The following is an 18921-nucleotide window of genomic DNA, read 5'->3' as shown; positions in this document are numbered from 1 at the left end:
AGGGTCCTTTACCACAGCTGCTCTCTAAAGAGTGATAAGGAACTGAAATGCAAGCAGAATATACAAGAATATATTTAAAAGATTTATTGGCACAAAAATATACTTATAGAAAAATAGATGCCTCTACATGTTTAAATTTATTTTGGACATCAAATCTGTTATTCGTAAAAATATAATTTCACATAAAGATCTGATGGACAGTATATATCTAGTTTTGTTTTCTTTATTTTGTTTTTGATTAATGCTTAGCTTATCAAACACTGAATATCATTTTCTCACAGTCAATATCAAAATTAAAGGTACAATTGAGCCCAGAGATGAAGCCACATATTTCAGAGCAGTTCAGTCCACTAGCAAGAACTAGCATTTTGCTCCCAGCTATATGTCACATGATGCTGAATGAGGAAGGAATCTTCTATATACATGAATTTATCTTGTTTTTTCTCCCTACTTCCATTATTTCTGTGTTCAATGAACAATGATTGTTTCCCAGTGTATCTGGAAGGACTGAAACTGTAGTAACTTTTATCCTCTGTGCCTTTATATTTCCACTGCCCAGTGTTGCATTAACATACATATACAGTGGAATCTTGGTTTTCAAACTTAATTAATTCCTGAATGTTGTTTGAAATCCAAAATGTTTGAAAACTGAAACTACTTTCCCCATAGCAATCAATGTTAAACAGATTAGTCCGTTCTCAGACACCCGTCCACCAGGCAATGACCAACTCTCCCACTGTTAAGATGGCCGCTCCACAACATCTTCAGCTTAGAAATTTTTATCCAGAAAGGATGTATTGAATGAACTAAGTGACCCAGAACTCATCAAAAGATATTGTTTAGACCATGCAGGCATTCTCTTGGTCACTTTTCAAATGAGAGAAGCCTTACAGAGACAGAGAGGAGCAACCCAATCACCACCAAAATGAAGGTGATCATAACACTTAGACATCTTGCTGCTGGGAAAAGCTACTAGGAAAATGCAATTGTGCGGTAATGATGGTGTTGTGGGTCAGAGAGAGAGCCACAAGAGGCTCAGTATTACTCCTGAGTGCTGAACCTTATTTGTGTACATCAAGGTTCTTCAACAGGATCACATTTAACTTATTTCAAAGATTGAATTACTGTCTTACTCTCTGTCTCTCTCCTCCAAATATATAAAAATTAAGGAAATATTTATAAAAACTATAAATAAGTAATAAATGGCAGCTTTTCTACGTCTTGTAGTATTTGAAATCAAGTAACTTTGTTCAAAAACCAAATTATGGTATAGCAATCAAAGCAATTATGAGTTAAAATTTTTGTTCAAAAACAAAGTTGTTCAGAAAGGGAGACGTTTGGTAACCAAGGTGCCACTGTATTTGCTTGGTTTCTCACTTTCATGATGCTACATATTTTGTACTATAATCAGCCATGGGGAGTGAAGGCTTCACCATCACACTTTAGCAACCTGTCAGTCAACATTGTACCAGATCTTTTTGTAATGAGAAACAATATATAAATACTTCATGCATATACAGCATACTGTAAGCTAATATGAACATGGAAAAGAAATTAATATAATAGCAGATGAATACATTCAGGCCTCTTGCTCCAATCCTGGATCAAGCAGAGACAAAATGGCTTTGTCTCCTTTCACATCCTTTGATTCCATAAAAGCAGTGAATCTTTCCAATCACACTTTACCCTTTACTTGAAATCTTTGCTTCCAGACTATTCCTCAACTTACCAACTTCAATTCCATCAGTCATCTCCAGTCTTGTTAATTGTCAGAAAATGATGCCTCCCGCATTTGCTCCTTCCCAAGTCTGTACAAAAAGTTTCATGAGTTAGCAAGATCAAATCTTTATGAAACTATATATGAGACTGCATGCACTGCATGAAACATAAAAAAAAAAAAAAAGGTACTAGAAGTGAGGCATCAGAGATATATATTATATCATTATCATTATGACCACATTTCTTACACTAAAAGGAAAGAGTTCCAAGTGTTATAAAACTTAACAGAAAACATGAGTAAAATATAGCATGAACATTGAGCCTACTGCTCTCCAGCAACCATTAGTGAAGTGCTTAGTGCACTTATAAAAGATTTTTATGGCAATACATTTGATTTGTTTAAACTCCAGTTGTTTTCTTCTAAGCTGCTCTCCAGCAACCATTAGTGAAGTGCTTAGTGTACTTATAAAAGATTTTCAGGACAGTACATTTAATTTGTTTAAATTCCAGTTGTTTTCTTCTAAGTAAATGAAAGAATTTCATTGCTAGTACTTAGGTCTGCAAATATATTCCCTTTTCTGTGATATCAAAGGTTTCTCTCTCTCTCTCTCTCTCTCTCTCTCTCTCTCTCTCTCTCTCTCTCTCTCTCTCTCTCTCTCTCTCTCTTTTACAAATTCTTTTACAATTTCTTTGAGTACAGGCCTTAAAAACCTTGCCCCAAAAAAATTCAGGAAATTTCCTTTTCAGCAAGAGTGGTGTGAGTGTTGGAAAGATATACCAAATTCATTGGCAAAAATGTTCTCTTAACTTATAGAGGTGCTCTGGACATGGCATTAAATTCTATCTATTTAAATTCCAACCATTTTCTAAGTCCCAGCCTTGTACTTTGTCTGAAAGATATCTATTTATAGAAGCTTGTTAGATCTATATATATAATGAAAAGAATATTGCCAGAAAATTATTAAAGTTTTTTTTGGGGTCAGTGATTTATGATCTATGTTAGGAAAAAAATAATTGCTGGAAAATTACTGGAGAAGCTTTTTTGATCTATAAATGTGATGAAAAAATTGACAGAATTTTCAGGATGACTTTTTTTTTAATAAGGAATTCACCTATATTTACCTGCGAAAGGCACATCTTATACATAATTTTTTATGAGCAAAATTTTCAAGGAAATCATGCTCTTTCTGCAGCAATACAACTTCCTCAGGGATGGATATATGGGCAACACCTATTTGAGCTTTCTTCACGTTCTTCAATAGGTCATACCATCCATCATACGTGACTTCAGCTTGCGGAAATCGGAGATCCATCAAGCTGAAAGAGACAATGTTTACCACTGATATACTTTTCTTATGTATTTTATATTCTTTTATCATATAAGTATATCATAAAAAATAATTTTCATGAATATCACTTTGGTTTTCAGGGTGAAAGATAGATCGAGTAATCAAGCAATTATCTATTACAATTTGGGAGTAACTGAGCCCCCCCAATACTGAGAACAACTAAGTGGTATAAATGTAGTGTAACCACCACAATGAGTAACCCACATCAACAGCTGAAGAAATGGCAAGTCAAGCCCATGCACAAGTTCACCTACACTGCTCATTGCTAACTGACAAGTAATAGTGTGCTGGACTTGGGCATGTTGGCATTAACTGGAGATACATCAGTAAAGGTCAGGAATGACAACCAAGGATATGATAGCACAATGGAGACAAGGATTAGTATACAGCATGTAAAAAGAGGAAACCAAATTGCTGTGTTTTTTATTTTTATTTTTTATCATTTATTTTATTTATTTATTTATTTATTTATTTTATTTATTTATTTTATCTATTTTTTTTTTTTTTTTGGAAGCAGAGATCTCCCAACCCTGGTGTCCACCTATGAAAAAATATAGTTAATGTTTAAGTGTGAATGAGCCATGGTTCCTTGTCTCCCCTAAGGAGCTGATGTAGCTGATATAACTTGTAAGGGGAAGTTGCCACAAAAAATCTGTATATGTTCTCTCACATCATTGCCTAAAATTTCAAGAGAAGAATGAGTCAGTCCTCATATGTGTTTACAGATGTGGCAAAACCACTACCCACCACTTTGATATACAGTAGTGTATGTGACAACGCACAGTCGTTATAACATAAGAATGCAATAACCTACTGAAATTTTAATAAATATTTAATAAAAATAACAAACCAAAACTGGCATAACAAACTCACTACTCATGTGAGCATTGCAATTTTTAATAAAAAAAATATCTGAATAACAAACCAAAACTGGCAAGAACTCGCTTTTGAGCAAGCACTGAAATTTTGATAAAAATTTAATTCAAATAACAAACTAAAATCCAAGACTAACTCACCACCTGTGTGAGCTGCTACTCACCTATCCACCACCTGTCCCTTCCTCCCTTTTTTCCTTTCCTCTCCCTTCTTTCCTCTTGTCTCAAATCTCCCCCCCCTATCACCTCCCTTCCCTTTTATCTGTCAGAGATAAGGGACAAGGGAGTGATCTCTCTCTCTCTCTCTCTCTCTCTCTCTCTCTCTCTCTCTCTCTCTCTCTCTCTCTCTCTCTCTCTCTCTCCTCATTCATTTGTCATTTTCACTTCATCATTTCTTACTCTTTCTCGCTCTCATATATGTAATTTCATTTTTATTCTCAGTCTCATTCTATTTAGCAATCCTTAGGATTGTTCTTACTTTCACAGAGAGAGAGAGAGAGAGAGAGAGAGAGAGAGGGAGAGGGAGAGAGAGAGAGAGAGAGAGAGAGAGAGAGAGAGAGAGAGAGAGAGAGAGAGAGAGAGAGAGAGAGAGAGAGAGAGTCTGATTTATGGTGGTTTACTGTATGTCTACACGTGATGCTGACGGTAAGTAAATGTGACTTATACTTGTGAAAGCAGCACAAAACTCAGGGTGATAATGTGTGAAACTCAGGATGATAAGAATTTAAAACTATGTTGAAAAAGAGACCTCAGAACTAATATAAAATATGTCTTTCATTGAAGCTCAAGTATTGTGAGTGCTATGACACTTAGACAAATATCTTCAGAACACTGCCACCAAAATTTGCAGTTAATAATTTTAGTTATATCACCTTATCTCTGGATTCTATGACTGTTGACTGATACTTTATCTTCTATCACAAACATGTACTACAAAAAATATACTTGTCACTTGCATCTTTATGACTCACATGGAGTTCTGAGGCATGATAGCCTTTGCCATCTCACATACAGTCTTGATGCTGGAATCTTGCACTCCACTCACAACTAAGCACAACATGCCAATGCCCACCATCTTCTTCAAGACTCCTGGGGACACATTTGTTGTTAAATGCAGGCCTGAAATATAAAAAAAGAAAGAAAGTGCAGTTATTGCCATAAAAAAATTAGATGGAGTGAGAACAGGGAGAACCTGAGAAGTAACTGATAAGAGAAAGTAAGAGGAGAGTAGACAGAGAATTTGGTAGGAAGCCGAGAGAAAAGTTCAAAGAAAATTTGTTTTGAAAGGAAATTAAGAGAAAGAGGGAGGGGAAAGTGTAAGAATATAAGGATGAAACAAGAGGATGATGTTGTTGTGAGTAGCAAGGAAGAGGTGGAAGCTGTTGATCATGTAATAAATGACAAGACAGCAAGGGTAAGTAATATTATCTATTATGGGCATGGAAATAGGTAGATAATGAGTTTTTATGCAGAGAGGAATTGGTAAGGAGGATACAGAAAAGTCATTGCAAGGCTAAAGTGTGGCAAAGCTGCAGGTATACATAGCACTAAATTGGATGCTTCAAATATGTGACCTGGTATGGAGACAAGAAGCACCAGAAGAATGGAGGAAAGCAGTTATTGTACTATCACTATATAGAGGTAAAGGTTGTACATAAGGATGAGTGTAATAGCTGTAGAGGGATATGCTTGCTCAGTGTGCCACAAAAAGTAATATTGCATTTTTTTTCCAATGCTGTAGTGCTATGCATCCCACAATTTCACATCCCATAGTAATGCAACACTGCCAACAAACCACAGAGTTTAAGATTTTATTGCAAACAGAATTGGCAGAGTGAGGTTACAGGCAATTTTGAGACTGTAAGATAGTGACACTATTAAAAAGGAATGAAGAGCTTTGTGTGTTGTAAAGAACATGTTAGAGTATGAATAAGCACATGAGTCACCTCCTACTTATTAAGTGAACAAATTTAATATCTTAAATTCTAAACTTAAAATGGAGCATGTGTGCAAGTCTCTGAATTGTTACAAGATGTACAGCATATGACAACAACTTGAATGACTAACTGTAATAAACCATTCCCCATCTTAATTCTGCTGTGAATACATTAAATTACTTATTTTCATGCACTAAAATGGTATGTATATACATTTAACAATTTTAACAAATTTGCAAACATCCTATCATGCATTTTGAATGAAACTGAATTAAAGTTCAGTTATAAGCTGTATGAAGTACTGTAAAACTTATTGTGAACTTCATACTGACAGGCTGTTCTTGACCAACTATAAAGAGGATACAGTATATGAAGTTTGGACACTGAAATGTGGAGTCTGAAAAAAAAAAAAAAAAAAAAAAACAAAGGTAAGTACTAACATAGTCCATCAAGGTTAAAGTTTGGCTTCAAGTTGCAAAGCTGGTCCATGACTTCTTGTGCAGCCAGGTCACTGGTCATGGCCAAATTCAGATAGACACTTGATCCTTGCATCTCAGCCAGGACACTTCCACTAACATGACAAACCACCTTCCCAAGACTGCATCTGCTCAGGTGAAAATACAGCACTGTTAGTAATGTAACACTGCTGTTTATATAACCTACAACTATAATGCAGTGAACAATGTGTATAGTAATAAGGATGCCTACTGTGAATTTACAAGTAGCTATTAAGTTGAAAAAAATAAGTAAAAATATAAAAAAATTTACAGTAAGAACTTGATACATGACACTAATTAGGATTCAAGCTTGTTCAATAATAACAAAAGTTCAATTAAAATAACAACCAAATTCCCCCTCTCCTACTCAGTTTTTTTTTAAATACATCAGATATTAATCAACCCTGCAAAACCAGTGGCATCACCAACACCAGACACTAAAACCATATAAGTGGTACAGGCTGAGTCACAGAGATTGAGTTGCATTTCTGTATGGGTAAACAGACAAGTAAACAATCTTTACCAATCACACTTTTGCCAACGAAATGAGATAGGAAAGTAAAAAGAGAAAGGCACCAAACTTATAAATAAATAAAGAAAAAATTTTCAAGCAAGAAAGTGAGAAGAGTTTGGCAGATGTAAGTGTTGAACAGTGCATGGGAATATGACAGTAGTGGTAGCAGTGAGTCATTTAATTTTCCCTAACAGAGTTGCCATTATGAAAGCTTGACATGAGAGTAATCACAAGTTGCCACACACAATCCCAAATTTCCAAATGGCAATTTCTGTAAAGGGAACAAAATCTCACTACTAACACTGCCACCATCATACCTATGTATTTCCATGCAATACCCAACACTTGAAATGTGCTTGGAAATTATTTTTTCCTTTACTCAAAAGGTCACTGCCTTCCTCACAGCTCATGGGTAAGGATTAAAGTATAAAATAAGCACATCAGTAGTACATCAAACTTTCCATATCTTGACATGAAAGATTCTGTGGCAGATTTTCCTTCTTATTTTAACTTAAACCCTAACCATGAACTGACAAAATAAAGTAATCATCTTATGCTGGTTTCAGGTTCCAGAAATGCTTTATTAGGGATACCTTAACAACCGATTTTTTTTTTTTTTTCAAGAGGCTTTTTACTTGAGTGTGTTTAAAGTTCGCAGGAATTTGCTATTTTCAAGAGATCTGCCTCTTTACTCCCAGGAATGCAGAGGAGGAAGCAGTGTGTTCATATCATTGATTAAGTGTTTAACTAATAGAGCAAAAGTATACCATGGTAAATGCTGGTGCCTGCCAACTTTTTTTTTTCTCTTCTTTTTTCAAGGTAGTATTAAGCCATTATACAATAAATGAAAATATGTTCCCTTTTGCACCTTCTTCATCTCTTTCAAAACATTTTTCTCATCCATGTAGAAATTATATGTTTTCTCTTACCCACCCCCATCTGCATTCACTTTTGCCTCTACTTCTCCTCACAGGGACATATTTAAACATGTTCCAATGAATGTTTAACCTTACACCTTCCATCAGTACTTATTCATTTTTCAACTCAATAGACACAAGAATCATGCTTCTTTATGCTTCCTTCATAACTTTACATTGTTCACACTCCAAATTTTGATACATACTATGAATATTTATTGTAATGAATATCCCTATTTATTTCTTGGGCATGTAAATGCTTCATAATGGTCTAAATCATCCACTCACATGCATTATCACCATCTTCCTTCTCACTGTTTATTTTCATTCCATCAACAGTGAATTGTGATATTACCATATCATTGCATACAATCTAACTTCTCATCCCCTTTTTCTCCTTTTTGTGAGAAGCCATTGACAGCAGCAAGTCATTAGGTACCTAATGTCCCAAAAATATTTAACTCCTCTCCATCCAGAAACCAAACTCTAAAAACAACTGCTAATAATTAGTTTCTTGTGCATTTGTTTTGCTAATAAACAATGCTAATAGTGCAAATTATGGAAAGATGCCAATTTAAAAAATTATCAATATGCATGAGTGGATAGTGAACAAATTAGTAATCTTACTAGTAAAAATATTCCTACTGTGCTATCCCATCCACACCAAATTATACATGCAACATGACCAGTTACATAATACAACAGCCATTACCTTTTTGAGATAATCCGCACTTGTTGATCATTGCCTGGTAAGGAGTCAGGCTCCCAGAAGTCCAGCCAAAAAGCCAAATCTAGCTGAGATTCACAGTCTGCAATTCTAGTCATTAAATCTTGTAATTCTGGAATATCCTTAGTTTTTCTGGAAATACTGACAGAGATTTCTTTGGGTTTTGCTTCTTGCAACATGAGAAGAGCTGCTTCTATACGTTTGTCAGTAATAGTTATACTTTTTGATATGTGTTTAGATATGTGGCTGATGACAACTGGATCATTTTTTGTCAGTTCACACAAGTCAAACCATTGATTGTCATCTCTTACACCCAGTTCTGACTCTCTCAGCAATTCAACAATTTCCATAGCAAGCCATTCTTGAACTTCAGGGCCATGTAAGGCATAAATTATTCCTGCCACATGCAGTAACATACTCTGGTATTTATTAATTTTTCCAGACTCTGTGGTGCAAAGATCATCAATTAAAGCTTTCAGGGAGCCTGGCTTTGGAGCTGTAGAGATCAATGATATTTCTGCTGAAGCATTACTAAGAACAGCCTGTTTTATTACAGGATCAACATTCTCCATGCTCAAAAACACAGCAAGCTTTTGTACAAGAGACTGGTTTTTACTTTTTTGGTTTTCACTGAATAAATTCTGCACTATACACTGTGCTGCATAAAAGTCATGAAGGAGTTTGTGTGGTATACTCACTTTTTCCTCTCCTTCTACAACCTTAATTACAAAAAAGGCAGACAGAGTCTCTCTGGGAGGTAAGCTGTTAGCTTTACAAGTGGCCTTGATTTGATCCACAGTCTCAGGTAATAGATATTCAATTGCATCTTTATTTAGAGATAGCAGAGCTGCTTTATAAATACTACACATAACATCTTTAATTTTTTCCTCCAAGTCTTGAAGATTAATATCACAAGCATCTTCATGATGAGTTAGTCTTTCCAAAAGTTTTTTTTTCATGAGATTGTGTGTCTGTATGTACAATTCACAAGAGGTTGTTACAGGAGTCACTGCACAGGGGTCATCAGCCCAGAGCCATGTGAGTAATACTAAGTTAAGGGGCAGTCGGTAGTGATTCTTGAGATGAGATTCAGAGTTCTTCATATAACTAATGAGATTTTCTGTATCCTGCTTGCTCCTGCCATGCTTCCACATTTCTTCATGATACTTCCTGACAAATTCTTCCTTTTTGTTATCAGCAATACCGATTATCTTGAGGTGTGCAGTATGAAATGTGGGAGGCACATGCATCTTAAAATGCCTTGCCTTTTCTGGGCGTGATGTACATAATACTACTAGATTTTTATTGTTTTGATTTATTATATCTAAAAACAATTTTTCTGAATGGGAATTCAGTTCATCTAGTCCATCTACTAAAACAAGTGTCTTCAGATTAAGAGTGAATTTCAAAAGTTCACCTTCTCTAAAATATGTGGCATTTGTCTTTGGCATCAACTGACAAAGAAGTTGGGAAAAAGATGAAAGTGACGGGTTCCTGCACTCCATAAACAAGAGGAGATCATAATCATTAAGACCTAGTATGGATTCATTCTTATTCAACCACACAGACTTCAAATACTTCATCAGGGTTGTTTTGCCAGCTCCTGCTGGGCCCTCAATAAGATATACTTCAGGACTCTGGACTTTAGTTTTACGCTTTACTGTAGTATTGTCCCTGCAAAATGTCAGAATCTCATGACATGGAACACGAAAACCTTTTGCCTTTTGTCCAGCATTTTCAACTTCAATTTGTGTGAAGACCATACTGACATCAAGAAGCGCTCCCTTACTTTCTAAGAAATAAACAGGATTGAGTTGGCACAGATCCTCATATTTTTCCCTTAATTCTTTAGCACCTTCTATTTTCAAGAAATGTTTTAGCTTTTCATTCTCTAAAACTGCTTCATAACTACTGATATCTGATGCTATTAAATGCTGGTCCCTGACAGTTTCAATATCATCCTCCATTTTTTTCACTTCTTGGTCAACTTCATCAGACTTGCCATACAGATTTCCAGCCACCTTTAAAGCTCCCCTCAGCAAATTCTTCAAGTGCATGGATTGTAAGATTAACGTTTCCAATGAAACTCCAACAAATTTATGACTGTGATCATTGCGAAAGTTTTTGATTGCTGTTACAAGCCATTCTAATCTGGTATCATTCTCTGTTGTCCAAACATCAATTGATGTCTCCAGTTTACCACATGTATGTTTGATCACTTTAAATAAAGTTGATACATCAAATTCACATTCTTTACTTTTATCTGACATCATTTTAAGTTGATACTGGTCAAAACATTTTCTGTAAAAACTATTGGAGTATCCCTGGGTCTTCAGTAAATAGTGTTCCACAGATTCATCTTCCTTCTGCATTGTTCCCCAGAGGAAGATCTTGTACAGGACTGAACGTGCTATGCCATGTCCCATCTTTAGCAACTTTAAAAGGTTTGTTTCATCTTTACTAATGGCATCAGGAGTATGGGGGACCTGCTGACTGGCCATTGTGTCTCTCAGTGTCTGAGTAAGGCCACAGTCACAACATCAGAAGCTGGGAAAAAAAATAATAATAATAATAGTAATAAAAGAATAAAGCAAACACATACATATTACTGATCACAATGATACTTTATACCTTGGTTCACAAAACACTTTTCATCCTAATACTATCTCAAAGCTAGTTGTTGTCTTATCAAAAAGAAATATAAAGAGAGGATCCTTTACTGTAGTCAGCCTTAGTGAAAATACAGACCAGAAATTAAAAAGGAATTACTTCATGGTGTTGTAATCAGAGTAGAGGAAAGATTAATTCAATGTGTTGTAATCAGAGGAGAGGAAAGATGGAGTGCTGACACACTATTCTTGTTCTTTACCTCAAGAGACACAAGAAAATAACCCTTTCATATCCCATGGTGATTATGTGCCTTTGCCACACGCACTGGGAGAATGTTTACATAGTAGACTTTAGGGATATACTTTCTCTTATTAAGAAAATGACTAATAATGTTATTGATAGTTTGAATAATAAATCTATGGTAAAGACATTGAAATATAGTTCAATTTTAACATACACATATAAATTACTCTTTGTGACATAAAAGCAGGTTGTGTGTTTTAATTACTCTTGAATGCAGCAAGTTTGCACATCACAATCACATTCTGATGGTCTGCCCTAATTACTAGGGTGTACTATGGTGGTTCATGAGACTATCCCTTTCCACCAGGGCCAACAGAGCTACGAGTGTGAATGATGTGTGCACAAGTGTGTGGTGCTTTGTCTTGGCCATCCCATGTAGGATTTCTGGCATGATATACAGACAGATAAATAGACAACACATTTGTTCACCATTAAATCATTTATATCAGGAACATTTTAAAAATTACTGACACGATATATTGCAACTGGAAAACCTAACAAAGGAATAAAACAAATTGATATACAAAGGTATATATTAAGAAAGATACCTGTTGTACAATGGCGGACAAAAAATAATTTTTCAGGTAGATTTCGGTGTATTTTGAATGAATCTGCAAACCGTTCTCATCACAAATCAGTAGTTTCTTTTTTTTCTATGCCCCTCCCACTCCCCTTAAAAAACTGATGATTTGCAACATGTGCCATTGCTCAGAACCACTCACTTTCATCTCTCACTAGGGACTGCTACAGTGGTCTCATGCCATGGGGCTGTTAGGTATTACTAAACTTACTCTAAGCAGACCTAACTAAACTTAACTTAATTTAATGGGAGGATATTAATTCCCTAATGTAACCAAACCTAACCTAACCTAGCATCTACTCCCCTAACTAACTTACCCCGACCTAACACTGACTCCCACTAATCTAACCTAACCTAACATGGGAGCTGCACCCCCTTGACACCCTACAATTAATGATCAAACCTGACCAAGCCATAATCAGTTCATAAAACCTTACCTGGCCTTCTTCCCACAAACTAGTCACTCTAGCACCCCACACACTTCACACTCATGGCAGAACAGTGTTCAAGTATAAAAGTCAGGGAATCTTCAATATTTTGTAAAAAAATTGGATACTTGCAAATTAATTGAAAGTACAATCAGTATACTGACATGTTCCTCAGATTGATTCAAATTCAGACATTATGAATTAGGCAAGTAGTTTTTATTGGCCCAAGGCACTGTTTCCATTAAAAAATACAATCAATGTGACTTCTCTTGCACTGGTGCATAGAAATTACTAAATGCACATACAAATGCACACTACCTTCCACAAGGGAACAGTTGGCAACAAGATGTAAAACAGACGAGTGTTCTGTCCTCTGCAATAGCATGCCCAAAAAAGGTAAAATGTAAAAAATCTCTGATGGTTCAAAATACTCAGAGTGAAGGGATCTAACCGATGAGCCAAGCAAGGAATGCCACAGTGAGACAGGTGAACTTCTTAATAAATACCTTGATATCAACAAAGGCTTTCTTACATCCCATGACTCAAATCTGGCAGTAAAAGAGCCCACAGTATACCTGGGGTTATTATAGGTTAGGCTGTTTTATACCTGGGATATAAGATGGGCTAGGCCAATTTATACCCCCAAGTATAAACTGGGGCAAGTTGGAGTATACCCCTCTAACTGACTGTTTTCAGCCTCTCTCATTGCCACAATGTTGTATCTCTTGCTATCTTCCACTGCTATTTCCACTCTAACTGCTCTTCTGATATTGCTAACTGGAGGAGCCAGTAGGCAGCTGCCAAAATGATAATTACTCACAGTGAAGTCTAAAGCACTGGATCAGCAGGTGCTGTGAACTTATCATTAAATCCAGCTGTGACCTCACTGAAGGTTTCTCTTTGTGTCTCACAACACAAGGAGGCAGTCACAGCCTACCCTCTAAAGACAACTCTCTTCCTTCGCACAAAACTACAAGCACCTAATTACATACACACTCTTCACTCAAAATTCAAAATTATTATGGCGACTCCTACACTAGCCTCAGAATCCCCATCTGGGGATGGGACTACAAATGTCTCCAGGTCAGACTGCTCTTCTGGTACCACCCCTAAGTGTCTTGACACCCCCCCTCAACTTTTCTTCATTAACTTCAGCAACATTCGTGGTCTTGGATCTAATTTTCAATCTGTAGAACACCACCTCTCCTCTTCTAAACCTCATCTTCTTTTCCTCACTGAAACACAGGTGTCCAAGGCAACTGACAGTCCTTTTTCTGCTCCCTCCTATTTTTCTATCCTTATTTTCATTCCAAAGCTGGATGTTGCATTTATGTGCACAATGACTTAACCTGCTCTCGTGACCATACTCTTGAATCTTCCAAGTTTTCCACCATCTGGCTACGACAACAGAGTAACCCTCAAACTAAATTCATCTGTGCTGTATACCTCTCACCTAACTCCTCTGACTATAAGAAATTCTTTGATTACTTAACTTCCAAAGTGGAGCACATTCTCTCTTCCCTTTTGCAGAGATCTCAATTCTTGCCGACTTCAATGTTCACCACCAGCTTTGGCTTTCCTCTCCCTTCACTGACCATCCTGGTGAACTAGCCCTCAACTTTCCTATGCTCCACAACCAAGAGCAATTGGTGCAACACCCTTCTCATATTCCTGACCGTCCTGGAGATATGCCCAACATTCTTGACCTTTTCCCAACCTCTAATCCTTCTGCTTACACTGTTACCTTCTCTTCTCCACTGGGCTCCTCTGATCACAATTTCATATCTGTATCTTCTCCTATCACTCCAATCCCTCTTCAGGATCCCCCTAAGCAGAGGTGCCTCTGACTTTTTGCCTCTGCTAGTTGGTGGGACCTGAGGAGGTATTTTGCTGATTTTCTTTAGAATGACTACTGTTTCCGTGACAGAGACCCATCTCTGTGTGCCGAGCGCATAACAGAGGTGATAGCATCCGGCATGGAGGTGTACATTCCTCACTCTTTTTCTTGACCTAAACCTTCCAAACCTTGGTTTAACGCAGCCTGTTCTCATGCTATACATGACAGAGAGGTGGCCCACAAAAGGTACTTGAGCCTTCCATCACCAGAATCTCATGCACTTTATATTTCTGCCCAGAACCATGCCATATCTGTTCTCCAACTAGCCAAAAACTCCTTCATTAACAGAAAGTGTCAAAACCTTTCAAGATCTAACTCCCCTTGTGACTTCTGGCATCTAGCCAAAAGCATATCCAATAACTTTGCTTCTTCTTCTTTCCCTCCTTTATTTCAACCTAATGGCACCACTGCTATCACATCTATCTCTAAAGCTGAACTCTTCACTCAAACCTTTGCTAAAAACTCTACCTTGGCTAATTCAGAGCTTGTTCTTCCCTCTCCTCCATCCTCTTCATGCTACCTATTAAAATTCTTCGCAATGATGTTTACCATGCCCTCACTCACTGACCTAAACCCTCGGAAGGCTTGTGGACCTGGTGGGGTCCCTCCTATTGTTCTCCGAAACTACACCTCTGTGCTTGCACCTTGCCTAGTCAAACTCTTTCAACTCTATCCATCAACATCTACCTTTCCTTCTTGCTGGAAGTTTGCCTACATTCAGCCTGTTCTTTAAAAGGGCGACCGTTCTAATCCCTCAAACCACTGTCCTATTGCTTTAATTTCATGTTTATCTAAAGTTTTTTAATCTATCCTCAACAGGAAGATTGTTAAACATCTATCACTTTACAACCTTCTATCTGATCGCCAGTAGGAGTTCTGTCAAGGCCACTCTACTGGTGATCTTCTGGCTTTCCTTACTGAGTCTTGGTCATCCTCTTTTAGAGATTTTGGTGAAACTTTTGCTGCTGCCTTAGACATATCAAAAGCTTTTAATAGAGTCTGGCACAAAGCTCTGATTTTCAAACTACCCTCCTATGGCTTCTATCCTTCTCTCTGTAACTTCATCTCAAGTTTCATTTCTGACATTTCTATTCCTTCTGTGGTAGACAGTCACTGTTCTTCTCCTAAATCTATTAACAGTGGTGTTCCTCAGGATTCTGTCCTGTCACTCTCTTCCTGTTATTCATCAGTGATCTTCCAACCCAAACTTCCCATCCTATCGTCCTATCCACTCATACGCTGATGATATCACTCTGCACTTTTCCACGTCTTTTCATAGACATCCAACACTTCAAGAAGTAAACAGCTCACACAGGGAAGCCACAGAACACCTGGCTTCTGATCTCCCTAAAATTTCTAACTGGGACAGAGAAAACTTGATATTGTTCAATGCCTCAAAAATTCAATTCCTCCATTTATCAACTCAACACAACCTTCCAGACAACTATCCCCTCTTCTTCATTGACACTCAACTGTCCCCCTCTTCTACACTTAACATCCTCAGTCAGTCCTTTTCTTATAATCTAAACTGAAAACTTCACATCTCATCTCTAGCTAAAACAGCTTCTATGAAGTTAGGCATTCTGAGACATCACCAGTTTTTTTCACCTCCCCCCAGCTGCTAACTCTGTACAAGGGCTTTATCCATCCATGTATGGAGTATATTTCACATGTCTGGGGGGTTCCACTCATACCACTCTTTTAGACAGGGTGGAATCAAAAGCTTTTTCATCTCATTGACTCCTCTCCTCTAACTGTCTTCAGCCTCTTTCTCATCACCACAATGTTGCATCTCTAGCTATCTTCTGCTACTATTTTCTTGCTAACTGCTCTTCTGATCTTACTATCTGCATGCGTCCCCTCCTCCTGCAGCCTCACTGCACAAGACTTTCTTCTTTCTCTCACCTCTGTTCTGTCCACCCCTCTAATGCAAGAGTTAACCGGTATTTTCAATCATTAATCCTTTTCTCTGATAAACTCTGGAACTCCCTGCCTGCTTCTGGATTTCCACCTTCCTATGACTTGAATTCCATCAAGAGGGAGGTTTCAAGACACTTATCCTTCAAATTTTTACGACCACTTTGGACCCTGTTCTGGGACTGGCATCTCTCTTTTTTTTTTTTTTTTTGCCATTAGTTGGTGTCCCTCCTACATAAAATATGGTTTGGTTCACCACAGGCTGGTTTGTTGAGTCTGTAAATTTTCCTACATGTTGACATGTTATTTTTATATGGAGCAGTGTATACTAATGTAACAATAATAATAATAATAATAATAATAATAATAATAATAATAATAATAATAATAATAATAATAATAATAATTATTAAAATAAAATAAAAAAAAGTAATAGTAATAGTTGTATAGCACTCACATCACCTTTAAGAAGTTTTGCAAGTGCTGGTCAGCATCTGAATACAGATGCAACACTAGACACTCAAAATTGAAAAAAAAAAAAAAAAAAAAAAAAAAAAAAAAAATTGCAAAGTTAAACCATTTACAGTGTATACTAAATCCAGTGAATGCTGTAACCTACCTACTTAATAAAACATGTAGTCTTAAAAACAGACATTCCGTGTCAGTGTTTTGAACTACTTATAAAAATATGGGATCATATCAAAGTAATGTGAGAAGTCAGGCAGAGTTAGACACATCGCGATGTTCAGCCGCTTAGCGTGGGGTTTGATGGGAAGTGTTTGTTTTGGAACAGGAGGGATTTTGGCGTGGAACACGGACACTTGAGGCGTTTGTTTAGAGGTCTGGATTGTGTGGCTTTGTCAGTATAGCAGGAGTTTCACGGTGACGCTTAAGGACCATAACCGCAGCCGTCTTCATCAGTGTGTACCTGTCTACTGGAGGAGTGGTGTAGTGTGTGGCCACCCTGAGCCCTATCAGTTTGTGGTGACAAGAGGGAGATGCCTGTCATCACTGTCAGTGGGGAACCAGAAGCGTTTGTGTGAACAAGGGTTACCCGTCGTGTCTCTCAGCTGGAAGTTTTGAGGTGTACAAGTTTTATTTAGTTATTTCTTTTTGTTGTGAGTTTACACGAGTTATGTATTAATTTATTTTGATATCCATTAAAATGTTATTTGTGTTTCATGTTTGTTTACCCTGGCAGGAGATTTGTTTTAGTTTTTACTTCAGTGGTGAAGTTAAGGTGAGCCCAAATATGTATTTACAATGGTACAAAAAATGATAAGGAAAATCGTAAGAACAACGCACCCAAGATTATTTTCAATAAGGTGTGCTTTCAAGAAGTGTAAGTAGTATAGCTACATGTCTGTAAAGGTTTTACTGATTGCTCGTTGATATTAAGGTTACAATACAATGTATGGTAAATTTATAGTTTAAGCCAATGTCCCCAATCTCTACCCACGGCCCACGGCGTTATTATTAATTTCCGACAAGTAGTGTAATCATTAGAAATGATGTGAATAGTGAGAAGAACAAAATGAGGTAGGTTATTACCACGTAGTGTGTAATGGCTTAAACTATAATAAAACCCTAACCTAACCTAACCTAACCTAACAACTGAAGTTCAGGCAACAATACACCATTTATGTTTACCTGTGGACTTAGAAAAAGTTGGGAGCGCTGTGCATTCCCAGGCCTATTGTGGCGTTATTATTAATTTCCGACAAGTAGTGTAACATTAGAAATGATGTGAATAGTGAGAACAAAATGAGGTAGGTTATTACCACGTAGTGTGTAATGGCTTAAACTATAATAAAACCGAATTACCAATGATATATTCGGTGCTCAAAGTTTTAAAATCATAAGGACCATAATGGCACAGCACCTCATTAGAATCAACAACTAACACATAATAGTGCAGAGTAAAAGTGAATGGACTTGAACAACTACAGTAGTCCCAACCAATAAAGTAGAATAAAGTAGGCCAGTCAAGCTTATACATTAAAATTTAAGTTACTGTGTGGAAAAGGGATCAGTCTGTAGTTAGCTACAATGTCAATCCAACATTAATTGATTCAGAAGGCAAACAGTGTGTGTGTGTGTGTGTGTGTGTGTGTGGATGTGTGTGGATGTGTTTAAGGTGAAATAATGGAACAATACCTTGTCAGCAACGCAAGCTAACGCTTGCGTCACAGTCACAGGACCACTCACTTGCGGGCCTTTACATTTTCCTCTGCCGAGTGACTGGGTCTCGGTCTGGGACAAGTTTACTTTCAATATTGCACTTGAAAAAAAAAAAAAAAACATATATATATATATATATATATATATATATATATATATATATATATATATATATATATATATATATATATATATATATATATATATATATATATATATATATATATATATATATATATATATATATATATATATATATATATATATATATATATATATATGTTTTTTTTTCAAGAGCAATATTGAAAGTAAATATATATATATATATATATATATATATATATATATATATATATATATATATATATATATATATATATATATATATATATATATATATATATATATATATATAGCGTTTACCTTATAATTGAAACTGTATTTTAAATCAATTTGCCTTTTTAATAATA

The 18921-nt window shown here is 36.5% G+C and overlaps 1 protein-coding gene across 2 annotated transcripts; it reads right to left on the bottom strand.

Annotated features, from left to right (window-relative positions):
• Nucleotides 1-56: 56 nt before the first annotated feature.
• On the bottom strand, nucleotides 57-18545 carry LOC135104402 (uncharacterized). 2 transcript variants are annotated; one of them, XM_064011802.1, is made up of 6 exons: nucleotides 18428-18545; nucleotides 8521-11082; nucleotides 6321-6484; nucleotides 4915-5062; nucleotides 2842-3036; nucleotides 57-1808 (listed from the first exon to the last, which is right to left on the bottom strand). In XM_064011802.1, the coding sequence occupies exons 2-6, from the start codon at nucleotides 11034-11036 to the stop codon at nucleotides 1763-1765; spliced, it is 3069 nt and encodes a 1022-aa protein (XP_063867872.1). In that variant the 5' UTR covers nucleotides 11037-11082; nucleotides 18428-18545; the 3' UTR covers nucleotides 57-1762. The 2 variants fall into 2 exon arrangements, with proteins under 2 accessions (XP_063867872.1, XP_063867873.1); XM_064011803.1 differs by having other exon boundaries at nucleotides 18479-18530.
• Nucleotides 18546-18921: the final 376 nt, after the last annotated feature.

Source organism: Scylla paramamosain, chromosome 10 (genome assembly GCF_035594125.1).
Source record: "Scylla paramamosain isolate STU-SP2022 chromosome 10, ASM3559412v1, whole genome shotgun sequence".
NCBI classification, from domain to species: domain Eukaryota; kingdom Metazoa; phylum Arthropoda; class Malacostraca; order Decapoda; family Portunidae; genus Scylla; species Scylla paramamosain.
Note: the sequence above shows the minus strand (reverse complement) of the source record. Positions and strands in the feature narration are given on the sequence as shown.